The following is a 16,890-nucleotide window of genomic DNA, read 5'->3' as shown; positions in this document are numbered from 1 at the left end:
AGCAGGTGATCTCTTACAAAAAGTGGTGTGGCTTCAGTATTGGTTTTCTTCTTCATTCCTTATACATCCCCACGTTTCATCTGGTACTATACATCGAGCAGATTTTTCACTGGACTGAAGTGGGGCTATTTCCTGAGTGTTAGCCAGTCACTTAGGGGTGAATGATGCACAGGAATGGCTTAAGATGCTCTCCCCTACATGTGTTACCTTGGGCTTCCTAATGTGCCGGCTTGGCCACTGAGGAGACGGGGTCCCAGCTCTCTCCCCAGAGCAGGGCCTGCAAGGGTGCCAATGCTGCTCCCAGGGGATGTGGTGCTGTGTATGGGCACTGACTCCAGCCTGCCGGGGCTCACCCCACTCAACACCTTCCACATACAAGAAGAGGGCACCTCAGAGTGACAATGACTCCTGCCTGAACTGCTGTCTGCAGGAGCGCATCCTTTGCCTGACTACAGGCAGAGATTGGGAAAAATAACCTTAAACATTCAGTGTGGGTGCCAGGTGAAGGTGGGTGGTCAGGACACTTCACTGCCTTATGTGGTGGTGGAGAGCTTCTGCTGCTAGCGTGCTATCCATTTCACTTAACAAGAGGCAGGCAATGCTATAGCTCAGAAGCAGGAATATAACAGACATGGAGCTATTTGGAGCAAATAAGTAAAATCCATCATGATGAAATTCCTGCATGAAATGCTGTCAAGGTGTGAGAGGGAAATGAGGATGCTGGGAGAAAAGTGTGATGGACATGTAGATGAGGAGCGGGCCAAGAAAGTGCATTGCCCTTCTTAACATTGTTATTTTAAAAGATTTCAAAACTCGAAACATTCTGTATTTCTTATAGCTGATTATATATAAATGCTTGTTGGTATTTATATACTCTCTGCTTTTGTTTCAAAGTCCTCTCTCCCCACACATTCGATAGTATGTTCACCTTTATGGAGGTTCATTAAACTCATTGCTGCAGGATGATTTGAAAGCCAGTAGATAATCTGCAGGCTGTTGACACCATAATACTATGATGGCTTGTATGCCATTAAAATGGATCACAGAAATGTTCATCTATAGAATCTGAACTCAATACGTTGTGTCAGTATACAATATAGATCCCTTAATCCATAGACTATTATTAAAATAGTGGATTAAGGAGTCGTTTGGGATCAGAGCATGGTATATATGTAATAAAACAGTTTAGCTGAGATTAGTATTTATTACTCGATGCAAAAATTGATTGAAGGATTCATAGATGCTTGAAATACTGCAGTTTGTATTTGATCACTAAATTACTGCCTTTTTGCCACATGAGTTCTTGTTAAGACCTGAGAATAAACTCATCACTGTGTGAAAAAGTAAAAACTGAATAACTGACATAAATCTGTTAGTAATTTAAATGTTGTATCTTCATACTAATATAAAATATGGTACTTAGATGATTTAAAATGCATTGTATGAGAATGTTCATGGGAAGGACATTCAGACTTCCAAAATAAAAACTTGTCAAATATTTTTTTTTAAAAGAGTTCGCAAGCTGTTACACAGTTCAGCATCAATTTAATCTAAACCAAAGCGAACTGGAAACCAGAAGTATTTTTTCCATACAATTTTCTTCTGCCAACAGTCTTTCTGAATTTGTCAGAAGAGGAAGTTTTATTCAACCGTGTGGTAAAGTTGAACTGAGTGAGATAGTGGCAGTTTTACACTTATCTTTAATGCAACAGAAGGTTGTCAACAAGCCTTTTCGGTGACATCTCCACATGAGCATGGCGAGCAGATGATTTGAGGATTACCAGGCTGCTGGACAGGTCAGCTGGCATCTTAAAAACCTCTTCTATAAAAAGGACCAAATCTGCAGCCAGAAGCTGTTTACTGGCTGGAAGGGGGAGGGAAATGGGCTTGTTTAAAAGGCAGAGACCCTTGGGTTTGTTTGTGTGCCTGCCACAGATCCTTGTCTTTAAAGCTCACTTTGTATAATGGGGAGCTGAACTGTGGTTGACACTTGTTTTCAAGCGAAGTAGTAGGCAAAGTAAAATTTCAGTTGCAAAATGCCAACATGAAAAGAAAAAAATTGTATATAGAAATCGTGTGATATTTACTAAAAGGTAAGTAGGACAGAGCCATTTTTTTCCAAGGTGGAACATGTTTGTATCAAATTTCAGTTATACTGCAAGTCATGTTTTAGAAATTGTTTCTGATCCCAGGTTTAGGTTGTTTGTTGTTTTGTTGTTGTTGTTGTTTATGTTGTTGTTGTTGTTGTTTTTTAAATCCTGTTGTTGCTAGTCCAGGCTGTATTGCACTTTACAGAAGAGCGGGTATTTCTGAATGAAGGTTCAGACACTTCCATATCAAGCAAATTAAACTCCTGCAAGTGTGCCTGTGCTGGAGATTTCCATGGACTATCCATCAGCTTATTGTATCTGTTAGTTTTCAGGTCCATTCCTACATCTGTACAACCCCTGGACATACGATGCTGTGGTCTATAAGAAGCTTATGAAACCCCATACAGAAGGGCACAGCAAATGAAGTCAGCATAAGGCATCCAGAAAGGCATTGCTTTGGGAGCAAACCCGAGTTGCACGTAGGGAAGACTACTGCACTTGTAGGCAATGATGCTCTTGCCCAGGGTGGGGCAGCAGGGACTGGGAAACCTTCATATTCTAAAAAGTATCACCTGAATCAATGTGAAAGAAAAGAAGGACCTTTGCCAGCCTTTCAAGCGCAGCTCCGAAAGAGCACTTGTGGCCAAACAGCTGGGGAATTGGCATCAGGAAACTACAGGAGAAAATACCTAGAAAAAAGCTGGTGAGCTTTGATAAATCAATTTCCCTGTACAGCTCTCTGTGAGGCAACATTTAAAGAGTGTCCAATTTTTATCTAATCCTAAACTTAACGTTTGTACAACTTAGCTTTTATTTCTTAGTTAAAAAGTCTTTTATAACTTAGCCTTGTGGTACTATCAATTTGGATTAGATTGCTGCTAGCTTCAGAAGTTATGCTCCACTATAATAACAAATGAAAGAAGCATTTGAAGAAGTCTTAGAGAAGTTAAATCTAGCCTGCCTACCTACCATTTTAACAGACTTTCCATCATTTTTTAACATTTCTGAAGTCCTTATACAAAAGACTGTATGTAGTACGTTATCCTTTAATGCCAAAAGGAAAAAAAGTGGAAAAAGAAAACCAGAAAACAGAGCTTTCACTGATTCCAGTAAGATTTTCTCAACCAGTAAATTTGCCAAGATCAAGAGGGTAAAAATATATAATCTGAATACAGTACGTACTCTGAATATATTATTCTGTTTATGGAGACTGAAACATCATTCAGATGCTACTGCTTTCCGTCATGTCAGAAAGCAGTGTATCTCAAAATAAAATAGTTTTCCAAAGATCATTAAACATCCAAAGTCTAATGTCTCACATCACTTGAATGAGGTAATTTTCTCATTTTCATAAGGAGAACAAAAGGATTTGGCAAGTGTGATAAGATTCTGTGAATGTTTTTGATGCGTGAAACATCAAGTGAAATGATTTTGCTTTCCTCAAATAACCTGGGTACCCTTGCAATCCATCCAGAAACAGAGAATCTTCATCAGATGAATAGTGGGACATAATTACTTTACACCCCGCTCCTTAAGCATAGACCATTCACACAACAGAATTCCCTCAGGCCCCTCACAGGTGCTCAAGTGGGCTCTGGCCCCTGGGAGAACTTGGAATCAATCCCTTGCAAAGGCACAGAAATGCTCTGCATGCCATGTTCTGTCTTGGCTAGGATTTTAAAGACTTAATTTTCCTTTCCCCTCTTTGCATTAATTAGAATTGGGGTTTTTTTGTGTTTGTTTCATTGGGCTGGAGAGGTAAAAATACCAGGTAGCCCCCTCACTGACTCGTGTCTACTCAGTGCCACACGCCACAGCAGAATCAAGATGGGAGCTCTCTGAAGACTCCATGTGCACAAGGTGAATGTAAATTTAGTGCCAGTCCCAGATCCTGAACCGAAGCATCTGCTGACTTTGTCATCCACATTTATCACGGCCAACAAGTACACGCAGCCCCCACATCTCGGTAGCTCCACAGCGACTGACGCTACAGGAGTATATTGGAAATACGCTTTCTGTTTAACCTTCAGTTTTGCGACTGATGTGGCATGAAAAGTAGTGGTTGTCGCAACAGTTTAAATGACATGTAAACATTTTCTGCCATCAACTAGACTGGATCCATCAATTGTTTCACAGAGATCACCATATGGCTATCACACGGCAGGAAATTTGTTCTTTAACAATTCAGGCTACTTTGGGATCAGCCAAGGACTGGAGAACTTCCCATTGCAGACTCTAGCCATGGAGAGTGACCTACAACTTAAATGCAAATAGATGAATGCTAGCAGATGCAGAAACAGGCCACCTAGCCACCTCCCATATCTCACATCTTCTTTCCAGGGGAAAAAAAATATTTGTGCTTTAATTAAAGCATGTAGAAACTGTTTCAGTTGGATTTGCATCAGTTGTGGTCATAAATGTCCTACTGCTATCTGCAGGACCTCCTGAAATGCCTGGTGACCTGAGAGAAAGGATCATACAATTGCTTCTAAAGGTCTTTAGTGGAAATCAGCTGGTTTAAGTAGGAGGTCCTGGCCAACCTAGCATATTTGAAATGAAATGACTTTAGGGTCATCTCATGAACAACTCAGCCTGCTAATGGGAACAGAGTCTCTGATGTACCACCTTTGGGAGTGAAGCCCCCCAGCCTGGCCTCACAGGACACAGCCACAACTGGAAGAGGACCCAGATTTCAGACTTCATGTAAAGCAACACTGGTTTTACCAATTTAACAAATGGTTAAATGTTCTCAAAGGGAGAATATTTACCAATATACCTATTGGACTAAACAACTGGATTGGCAGACCTGTATTTGCCCCTGTGCTAATAATCCAACGGACTATAAAGGAAATTTGCGTAACAAAGTACATCACACTCACAGAATAAGCCCACAGGCCAATTATGCTTGACAAAAATACTTTTGACAAGGATGTGTAAGTCATTGTTTAGAATCACTGAAATGTATTTCAGTACTGTTATTCTCTGACATTCACCCCAGAGTAGCTGTGCTGCTTATCCAGCTGCTGCTGAAGGTGCAGTAAATTCACTGCACATACAGAAGGGCTGAATATAAAATGTGAAAAATTTTGTCCAATTTCTGAATAAGTTTTTATCATGCAGGAATTCCCTACATATATGTCATATTAGCCTGGTATTTTCTATTTGTATTTTTAGTTTCACTTTTCTAATTTCAAACCATTCAAATAACTCCATCTCAGACTTTGTTTTTTCATTCAAAAACCCACTGCCATATGGAGGAAACATTAAAATTATTGGATCCAAAGTAAAAACAAAAGCAGCTTAGTGTTAGCACAAGAGGCTTAAATCGAGACAATTAAACCTAAGTTAAACTGAAAGTAAAAATTACAAATCGTTTTGGCCAGTAGATGTATACCATATACCAAACAGAAAACCATTGTCATCCACAGTGGAAGCACAGAGTCTTCAAAAAAAAGATCATCATCTTCAGAAATACTGAAATAATCTTCCAAGAGAAATCTGTGTGCTAAGTGTACAAGAAAAATCTCTAGCAGGAGTATTTTTGAGAAGAGGCTGCCTTCCACAGTTGCACCAGGGGAACGTGCACTGCTATGCGACCAAGTGATTTTCTTTGACTACCATTTCATGAAGAAGGTCATGTGGTGTTTTCAGTATGGATGGGACCCAGGATAATCCTTCTGCAGATCAGCTTTCCTCTTCTGTTTGTAATTTTAATGCTGTGATTTATACTTAGTGCAGCTGTGAGTGACAGCTACTGTGACAGCCACCTGTATATCTCCCAGATAACAATGGTTGGCCTGATTACCCATCGTGGCACCGGAATATTTAGGAGTAGCCTTTAGTTGCTCAGTTTTTAACAGAATAGTTGAAAATGAGACTCTACACTTGGTGACCACAGTATGAATTCAGTCCCCCTTCCACATGTAAAAATCTTGACAGGGTTCATCTGCAGGAATAAATCTGGCCCCTCAAAAATGCCAGATTTTTGAAATTTAATTGGTAATGTTACCAATTGCATGACACCAATCCATGATCCTTTACTACAGACTTCCACAGTACTTCCCAAAGACCATTAGGTGTTAATAATTAACACTGACCTGCAGGTTCTAACCAAAATTTTGGCAAGCGTCTCTGGGAGTTTCCGTGACTGAGCAACAGCTAACAGGGAGGGGAAGAAAACCAACAAAAACCCCCTAAAACTGCTCTCAGGGCAGGCAGAGAAATGATGGAACAAATTGCCTAAAGTTATAACAAAAGGGGTGGGTTATAATTATTACTCTCTAATTTGTTAGCCCTACCCAATCTTTTTTATCCCTGCTGTGGATGTTGCCGCAGCTGGCAAGACATGGTGGGAAACACCTGCTTCTTCCTATGCCTCCACTTGTTAATACGCAGCTACTGCCTTGAAGCTATATTAAAAAATAAAAGGAAGAAATAAGCGTTTGCACCCACGCAAATAAATGTGGAGGGCTGGAACATGTCCATGTTCCATGGGCATGGAACATGGCACACTGCGTTCCTGCCGGCTGTTGCAGGAGAGCTACGGCCAACACCTGCCACAGGCGTCGTTTGGGATCTGTTGGCCTTGGGTACTTGGCAAGTATTAGTTCAGCCCCGGAATAAAAATGGTGTTTCTACACATGGCACCTGGTAGGAGCATCAAGCCTGGTGTGGTGGAGGTTGAGAGTTTCAGGGAACAGTGAAGTGTGGGATGCGCGTGCGGTGCTAGTGGGGATGTTGGGAGCAGGAATTTTGCTGTCATGGCACTTGAGGAGGAACTGAAAGAGAGAGAAGACCAAAAAGGTCCTGGAAGTCTGAAACATTACCAGATTGCAGCCTCACAGAAGGGCAGAGCTTGGTGGGGCTGAGGAGATGGTCTCGGGATTTTTACTGTCTTCAGGAATCTGTAACCCATGGGGGCAAGAGAGCTGTGTAACACTGTGCCCACAACTGGACAGTGGTTTTGCACAGCTGGGTTATGACAGCACTTTTCCTTTTCTTTGTGTACTCAGTCCTATTAACAAAAGCAAACTAACATCAACTCTTGCATCATGACTTTCTGAAAACGCCCAGTTCCTTTGCAATGGATTTACCAAAACCTAACAAAAAATTCAATTAATTCTACGCACCAGCAAAATTATTTTAATAGAACTTATACTTTATATCATCTTAAATTTTCAAATTATCCCACTTCCTTTTCCCTTTCATTCCAGTCAGGTTTTCCTTTGGAGCTTAACTGCAGTAAATAGAGCTCTTTTATTGATTCTTGTAAACCTTCTAAAAGCATATTTATTTGTTCTTCCATTAACTTCTTCTGGTGTGACTAGCCCTGACTTAGATGGATTTCTGCTATACACGGTGTATGAACTAGTAGTGTGTTGCAGCTGTCTCTATATTTGCTCAGGCTGTAAGATTCAAAGTTATTAAAAGTGCAAGAGAGAGTATTTGTCTTTGCCATCATCTATTTGCAGCCCTAGAACTTGATAACATTTTCCATGCAATTTCTGTTTCCTATTTATCCCCTTTTTTCTTTGGCAGCATTTTCATTAGGACTCCAAGGCTGCAGTTTTCCCTTCCCTGCCCCGCACAGGGATGGCCCATCAGACTGTCTCTGTCCCTAGGGGCTCCTGCTGGGTATTTGTTGGGACATTGTGCACTGGGACTGCCCTTACAGCACGCAGAGGTGTATTTCTGCATCAAATGACATGGCAGATGGCTTGCTCGGGTTATTTTACCAGCAGTCCTCTGAAGTGGCAGGGATGAGTGGGACAGGAGAGAGTGTCCTGTCCAAAACGATTGAGATGGCAAGTTCTGTCCCGTTCGGTGCAGCAGCAGTCTTCACAAACCTCTGTCAGTAAAACCGTTTCAAAAGACAGAAAGATAAGACATATTAACCCTAAAATGATTCACTGGTCAAGAAAATCTCTGGGGATTTAGAGTCATGTTCCTAATCTGCCTAAATTTGTCTGCCTGTCTTGCTTTCTTCAGAAATTCTGTTCTGGATCTAAGATGGCTCTTCCAGCAAAAACCCCCGCTTGAAACTGGTAACTGGCTGACAGAAAAGACTGAGGTTTAATAAACTGGCATTTTTCTGGTACATTAATCAATGATTTGTTTGGGTTCTGCCCCCCTGGGTCTGGATATTGTCTTTCTCGAAGGCAAGGAAGCCTCTGTCTTCCTCTCTGCAATTTATGTCCAGAGTTACTATGGTCACCCTGCTTTCTGGGACGAACAGTAAATTCAAGGCCACCCGCTGCTTCCCTTTGCCTTGTCCTTCACCTGCCTCCGGGCTGCACTGATCTGACATCATGCAGCAGGAGAACATGCATAATTGTGTAATTTAGCTCTGTTGCTGTCACTACGGCCGGGAGACAGCAGGAAAAGGGTGACAGAACGAAACACCCGTGTCTTCTCAGCTGTCTTGCTAGCTTTGCTGCAATGGGCAGAGACGAGCAGTTTCCAGGGGAAGAGTGCTAGGACTCCTTGTGAGAACCTGCAGAAAAAAGTAGGAAAGAGATCTGACCCTCCGATTGCTCCATTCTGTAGCTCCTAAGCAAGGCTAGAGAAGAAATGTCACAACCCTGCTGCTTCTTGTGTCCTCCGGCCACAATGGGAGAGAACGGGCCTCCCTGCCGGCCCACTGACTTCCTCAGAAACATCCCAGAGCGACTCATTCCTACTGCAGGCTGGAGGCAGGAGCAGAACGTGGCCCACCTGCCTTTACCCACCTCCAGCAAATGAGAAGCTTCGTCATCTTCAGCAATGCCGAGGGCGAGCGGGGGCCAGACCGTGCACGTGCACCGCCCGGCTGGCAGGGCGTCACGTGCTGCTTCTCCCTCGCGCAGCCAGAGCTGAGTCAGTTTATTCTGTGATTTTACATACCTTTACTGAATAGGTAATTGTGAACAAATCAAAAGACATGTTGTGGCAAGTCGGGAAATATATGAGGAAGAAGGTTTTCACTACCTTAATAACGTCCCCCAAATAGAAAGAAAATTAAATCTACCATCTTCTTGACTTGATATGATCAGTGGAAAGGAAAACCCCACCACTAAACCCAACAACCAACGAAACACCCCCCACCCCCACCCATCCCCCCAAAACCACACAAGCCGAAGTAAATCCTGCACCAGGAGTAGCAAAACAGCTGAAGTTGTGCTGAACTGTTCAGACATGAGGCCTTGGCACCACTGAAGACACGAAGCTGGGACACGGCCTTTGGCCAGTCTCACTGCCCAGGCTGGCCAGCCTTTCAGGACACTCTGTGAGGCCCCCTCTGAAGCACGCCTTTTTTTGGTGAACTTAGAAAAACTGTTTGAAGGTATCAGAGTGGGTACCTGATTAAGGACAATTAATCCTTATAAAGCAAGGCTGTCTAGCTGAAATATAGTTCATTCTAAAGGACCCCTGCTAGCCATGTGCCCATACTAGCTAGATGCAGGAGACATGTTTTTAGCATCTTCACTGGTAAATTAGTTGTATAATTATGTTTACTGTTCTTTGCCTTGAGTTTTGGCTGCCTACTTCCAGCAACTTTGAAACGATCATCCCTATTTTAAAGATAAAACGTTAACAATAAGCCTCTCCCGTAGAGAACTCCGGTAAAACCTTCCTATCATGCCCTTAACTCTGCTCCTGCACTTCAAGTTCATATGTGCTGTGGCCAGCAGGTGATGCTAAAATACCTCTGAGGAACGGAAGAATTTATACTGCATTTTCATTGAAAGTGCTAGAATCCTGTGAAGCAGCAAGTGTGCCATCACCCAAACGTGACAGGTTTCATTTGCAATCTTCTGGTATATCTGATTGACAAGTAGTTAAGTACTCTCATCTCATCAACAGTGAGTTCCAGATGTTTCAAGTAAGACAAAAGTGCAGGATGACAGCTGTACAGTAATCAGCCGATAAATTAAGACCCTCAGTAGTCCCTGAAGATCTGTGCTGAAGTGTCATGCACTTGTGTATGCACGTGTACCCAAAGCCAATATATGAGGTAACAGAAGTATTTCAGGAGTCAGATTTATGGAGATACATGAATAAGTAAATGGCTATTAACTGTCTGGCATAAGGAGAAACAGTGGGATACTAAGAATAAAAAATGAAAATAGAGGTGAATTGTAGGAAACAGTATATCTGGCAGAAGATGAGAACATCTCTACAGAAGTAATCTTTCCTTTAAGAAAATACTTAAGTGTGAGGTGGCTCCTGCAGCTACAGCTGTCCCCAGAAACGAAGCTGTTGTCTGGACTAGTAAGGCAGAGAAAGAGGATGGCATGTAACCTCATGGCACAAAGTCATGGTCATATGCGTCCTGCACCAGCTAAGCTTATTGAAGTCCTTCCTGGAGCAGGAAAATTAAACCCAACACTGCAGTAACATTCAAGGAGAAAGGAAAAGAAAAAAAGAAAAAAAAAATGTTGGACTGTTCTATGGTTCTGTGATGTTCAGGACAATGTTTTATCAACCAACAAATACAAAAACTTCTACCAACTGTTAAGGTTTTACCATACTTCCGGTACAAGATTACATGCAACTCATTCCTTACCTGTGAACCTCAAGATCTCTATCGGCTGAGTTACGGTAATTCACCCAGCAACCGTAGTTTTGACTTGTGCCCTGCTAGCGTAGTCAGGTTTGGCTGCAGCAACCCCTCCCCAGCAGTCCCACAAAGCTTTCCAGAAACACTTGGCCATAATTTCACACTCCACTTACTGACTGAAGTCAGATGCACCAAACCCTTTCCCCTTCAAGGTCTCTCACTCCTCCCCTACCTCCCCTTAAGTGCAGATGTTTCCAGCCTACTTTTCTTAACTTAGAGAATGGTATTTTTGCCTTTACTGGTACTAATAAAGTGATGTTTCTCATCCACATTTCACATTTTTTATTTGATTTGTACATCAGTTCAAACAGGACTTGTGTGCTTTCCGTCCCTTCAAACCGGTTATTCAGATCAGTGTAACTGTGGCAGCATCTCAGGCACCTGCCTGAATGCCATCCTTTTCTGCCCTCTCTTCCTCACTTTCTTCCAGACTTAACCTTTCCTGAAGAAAATACAGGTACCACCCACGACAGGACTGAAGTACCCACATAAAGCATTTTTCAGGCAATTGCAGAGAAACTTTAGTTACCGTCCTTCTACCTCAGCATCCAACAACAAGACAGCTCACCACCACCCACAGGACAGGCTTTCTCCTCTAGCCACAAATATTGATGGACCTCTGTGTGATACCATCACTCTGTCTCAAGCCCCAAAGGGACAGCAGTGGCATTACAAAAACATGGGAATACAGCTACGGCTTCCACAATGCTGTCTACACCTCTGTGCTTGGTACTACACCTGCATCATGCCCAGATGCCGTAACCACACACAGTCCTGGTAGCCGAGTTTCCAAAAAGGATTGTCCTGTTTGCAAGAGCCAGGTAGGGTAATGGCTGTTCTTTGCACTCATGAGGGTTGAAACATGTTCGCAAAACTGCAAAATGGCAGAAAGGTAAGCAGCAAGCAGGAGATTGGGAATGTGGTGAGGTCAGTAGTGCAGTCACCCCTCACTGCCTTTTACCTGAAAATGACACAAACCCCATGAAGTGCTGGCCATGACTACCTCACAGTCAACTAATACTTGTGATATGGCTGCAAGACTCCAGCAAAGCAGCTAAGGGCACACACAATCAGTACGACAGCAAAAATTTAATGACTCTTACGGCTGTTCAAACACAGCTAAGCATGTGAGTAAGAAGTGCAGCTACCAGGGCTAAAGATGGATGGACCAGGTAGCTTGCCATGAGATACAACTTGCCATAAAGCTGCTTTTTTATTTCTTCTTTCTTAAAGAAAACCAGACCAAGCCAAACCAGTAACTCCCATATCGTGTTTTCAAACCACGATTTGGACTGCGGATTACTTTCAGACTACATTTGGCAGTGATGGTCACTTTTTTCAGACTCTCAAGAACGGTTTTCAAATTATCTGCCAGCTACCAAAAAACTGACACTGGTCTCAAGCGTTATATTTTGTTTAAATTTGGCCTACCTTCATGCAGCTCAACAATTTGTTCCTACCTCTTAACCCTCCTACTAATTTACATTTTCTCAGATATCCATGCAATAAGTGCTTTTTAAGAAAATATCTGGCAGTATAGAAAGATTTTGGATGAGGCCAGTATTTTTAAAGTTCAGACAAAAACTCAGGCCTCCCAAGAGATCTGAAGAAAAGACAGGGTACGCAATAGAACATCTGGATGCCCTAACACACACCAGAAGCCTAAATGCTAGAAAAACTTGAAACTACCTGAGGCAATAATAGATTTCAAGGCAGGGGACCACTTTAGAATAGCTATTCTGTAAAGTCTGTGATGTATTAAACTTTCCGGATTGTCTCAAGTACTGCACACTGAAACCTCAATTCCAAAACAGCTGCAATTATTACAAGGCAAGGTACAAGGCTGCTTGAAAAATTGTGTATGCAGTAGGTTTCAATTCCAGAAGATAATGACACACTTCACAAACTCCCTTTAAAGGTGAAAAATAACGTACTTGAGAAGCTGCCATGACTCGTCAACTAGTCTGTAGGAAGGAAAACGGGAAATATACTCATATACATACCACAGTAGATAGATCTCACTTCTATTAATCTGATTTTTAAACAGCAGTTGCAAATACATCACAAAAATCTGTTTTCAGATCACTACAGTGAAATTCTTGAGCACCTATAGTCCTATTTCAATAACAGAAAACTGATTTATGTTTCTCAAACTAAGCATTGCCATTTGTGCAATAACTACTGTTGATTTTAAGCATTGACTATACATACTGGAGGTGATCACAAAACCAGGGATATTAAAAATATTCAATTTTATGCTTTCTAAAATTTAAATAGAGTCACACTACAGCTCACTACATTAGTAAAGAGCAAACGCTTCCTATACTCGCCCTTTTCCTGTTTTGAACTTAAAACATGGAAGATTTATCTAAAATCAGCACTTCCTAATGACTACATGTGGGGAGGGGCACAAGAACAAACCTGTCCACAACATGTGAACAGAGCTGTGGTGGGGGACAGGCAGAGCGTGAGAGTGGTGTGGTTCTTTTGGGAGGGGTTGTGGAGCACAGCAACTGGGGAAATGTCACCTGAAGCCTTTTTGCGTGCCAACTTTTAGGAGGTTAATAATGACAAGTTACCTTAACCAAAGATATTTTTATTGGATTCCATATTCAAGCATCATCAGGTCAAGGTCTTTTAGAAAAGTAAACTGGTAAGAATAAAACCCCCCAACCTTATGAATGGCAATTGGTACGTTAAGTTTAAACAAAATTTTATCAGACTTGTGAAAACAGGCCAAAAGCTGAATTGTGTTATGAGTCTAAAATTACCAGACAAGAAATGATCAAAATACTCCATTTAAAAAAAAAAAGCAAATATAGGTTTAATGCTAGTCATCCAAAATCAACATTAGTCTCTTAAAATAAGGCAAAAATACTAATTTTCTTTTATTTTTTTAACCTACATTAGGTACAAGCAGCAATAGTTGCCATATAGAATACGCATCATCAAGATCTAAAAGCAAGATCAGCAGAGAATGCTGACTCATGCATTGTAAGATCTTCTCAACATACTGACAATTCCATAGCCATCTCTGAAAGCATATCTGGGTTAATGACTGGATTAATGCTGCAGAGTGGTTTTGTTAAATGTGTGTATAATTTAATTCTCATGCGCCACAATCACATTTTTGTGTTATAGCCATGTAGCACAAATAACATTTCTTGTAGATCTAAGGGTGTGTCAATATACATTGAACCATAGAAAATGCCATAAAATACTCTATGCAATCTTTAAGCATCTGTCTTCAACAGAATTGTATTTACATATTTTTTGAACTTATAGTATGTAATAAGCCACTGAAGACATTTTTACAATATTTATTAGATTATGAATTTATAAATTCAAGGACTCAGAGGCACATAGTTTAAAAGGCCAAGAACACTGAAACTAATGAAGTCACAGAAATCAGAATATTTATGGACATAACACCAGTAAAAAATAAAAATCACATCCAAACTAAAAGCAACACTTCTTAAGAGTCATCCTTCAAAGTCAGCATAATAAAAAGTTCTCATTTCCCTCAAAGAAAAATAATTCGTCCCACCTACCAAGCTAGAAAAATCTATTTACAGTTGTACTTTGATCAGAAGTATCAATAAGTTGTGTAATACCACCACTTCTGCCATTAGAATTTAAAATTTCTTTTTATAGTTGTATTTACAAATGCATAAATACCGGAACTCTGATCTTCATTAAGATCTGAATGAAAACAGGTTGTTAAGTCACAATACAAACGTGTTAGTGGAAAAAGTAGATGCATATTCAGTATCATTCTCAAAGAATAGGAAGCCAATACTTCTGATAAAGCTCAAGTTCATCAACTAGACCAGGTCTTTAAGTTACGTTAATGAAGATTAAACCTCTTCTGTGTTAATTCTTTACATAGGTTTCTTCAGTCAACTTTCACCACACTGTATATTTTGGTTACAAACCAAAAGCATGCAAAGAACCCAATTGTCCCTGAAAGAAAAAAAAAAAAAAAAAAAAGAATGTTACATGTTAGGGAAACTGACACAGGAAACACTGATTTCTATCTGTAGTTCATAAATCATGACATACATACATACATATATGCAATCTGCTATCTTTAGTCTTCATCCATCAGACCAGATAATGGAAAGATACAGACAGTACCTGGTCTTTACGGTCTTTATATATATCAACTACTATATAAAGCATCTTGTTATTTTCATAATCATCGAGCTGATCACATGGAATTGTAAGATGTTTCTGTATTATTTCCCTTCCAAGGTATTTTTCTTTTTTGCTTCATTATTCCCCAATCCAACTCCTTCACATTGTTCCATTTCACCCTTATCAGTGACTAGTCATACACACTTTACCTGACCTGCTCAGCTGGTCAGAATATTGTTATTTAACAAACCAATTAGATTGACAGCATCAAACGGAATTTCCATTTATTAGTTATACTTTAAGGTCTTGGGAAATTAGAGCACTACCCTTTATTTCTGCAAAAATCAAGCTAACACACATTTCAAACCATAGTGTAGTTACTACACCACTTGTACTTCCTATTGAAAATGTGTTACATACCTTAAAAATAAACACTTCTGAAATACTTCAGGCAGTCAAAAGGTATAAGCAAACTTGAACTGAAATTTAAGGACAAAGCCTGTTTCCCTGATAACAATCCTTATAGCTGAACAAAAATAGCTTCATCCCTTCTCTTTGTGAAACTTCAACAAAAGTTTTTAAAAAAATATTATTTTGAATGCAAAGTAGTTAATATAGCTGGGCTTTGTTAATTTAACTGGATTAGTTCAAAATACAACCTCGATCAGAATGATAATGGACCAAACAGCATCTCAGAACACCTGTTACAGGAATGTTCACTTCCCACAAAAACTAGGACAGGAAAAAAAGCCCTAAAGATTATCGGATTTTTGCCTGAGTACCTCTTTTAAAAATCACAGCCTAAACTTACGCAATAGACAAGTAAGTTCTTTAAAGAAAAAAAATGGCCTTTATTTTTGATCTGGTAAGAGGCACCACAAAAGTTGTGTGCTAATTCATTCATTATACAAGCTTGGAAGGAACCATGAATGATATCATGGTAATTTTGTGCGGTTTTTTGGGTTTTTTTTCCCTTCACGCTTACTAAACTACTGATGTTTAACTGACTCATTTACTATGATACGTAGTTGTGGTCCCAGCTGTGAATCAAAGATTTGTCATGTAGCTCCCGGTATTTTGCCTGCTGAGTCTGATCAATGACCTGGAATGCAGTATGGATGCAAGTGCCTGAAGCATGTGTTACACTGACATAGCAGCAGGGCACCGTCAAAACGCTTCCTGATCCTGACGATTTTTAACAGATGAGTAAGCAGCAGCAGCATAGTTTTGATACAACAATTACAGTTTTTTCGTTTTAGCTTCTTTATCATCCTGACACAGGAAGTCAGTTGCCTTTAGGAGCAGTTTTTGCTAAATAGCTAATATGCTTTTTCATTTAAGAAACTGGAGAAGAACTGCCTGTCCCTTTACCCTGCCTCTAACTTTTTCAGTAAAACCTTATCTCAAAGCACTTCAGTAAATCTTAAGAGAACTGAACATACTGCCTTTGAATGCATATCAACCTAAATGGATAAAATTATTCTTAAATCTTAAGAAACAGGAATATTCCCTCAAACTAAAGGATAATTTCCACTGAATCTTGTGTGAAGTAAACAAAAAAAATTGTTAAAATATGATGTTTCAAAGTTCTGTTTGGTTAACTTCACACGTATTCTCACCTAAATTCAATATACAAACTGAAAAAACCAAAGCGTACAAACTCTGAAAGCTCAGTTCAAGTTGCACAGCATAGCTCATACCTCCACTGTCCCAATTACATACAAATGACTACCATGGAAAACATCTGAAGTGATCTGACAATAAACCACCTCTTCTTTGCATGCTTGTGAACCTACCCTGAAAAGGACCCCCCAAATTTGCAGGCAGGCACTGCACAGCCAATTGGTCAGCTGAAAGTGAACGTGTGAGCAAAGGAGAAGGGGGATGCACTGGACACATCTTAATGCCTTTAGACAATGTCACGTGGCATGGCTGACTTGAAAAAATAAGGGCAAAAAATGAAATTATATGGGTACCTTAGCTGCCTTTCTGCACCTAAGCCATGTCTCATAGAAAGTTTACTTAAATCCCCTTTTTCTTGAAAGTGTGCACTCCAGAATTACC

At 40.4% G+C, this 16,890-nt stretch overlaps 1 protein-coding gene across 1 annotated transcript in view; it reads right to left on the bottom strand.

The window, feature by feature from the left end:
• Positions 1 to 13,269: 13,269 nt before the first annotated feature.
• The window catches only part of TM9SF2 (transmembrane 9 superfamily member 2), a 31,495-nt gene continuing 27,874 nt past the window's right edge, over positions 13,270 to 16,890 (bottom strand). Inside the window, exon 17 of the mRNA XM_055702018.1 lies at positions 13,270 to 14,652. Coding sequence (XP_055557993.1) covers positions 14,585 to 14,652 — 68 coding nt within the window. The 3' untranslated portion in view covers positions 13,270 to 14,584. The remainder of the gene's footprint in view (positions 14,653 to 16,890) is intronic.

This window comes from Falco cherrug, chromosome 2, assembly GCF_023634085.1.
Source record: "Falco cherrug isolate bFalChe1 chromosome 2, bFalChe1.pri, whole genome shotgun sequence".
In the NCBI taxonomy this organism is placed as follows: Eukaryota; Metazoa; Chordata; class Aves; order Falconiformes; family Falconidae; genus Falco; species Falco cherrug.
Note: the sequence above shows the minus strand (reverse complement) of the source record. Positions and strands in the feature narration are given on the sequence as shown.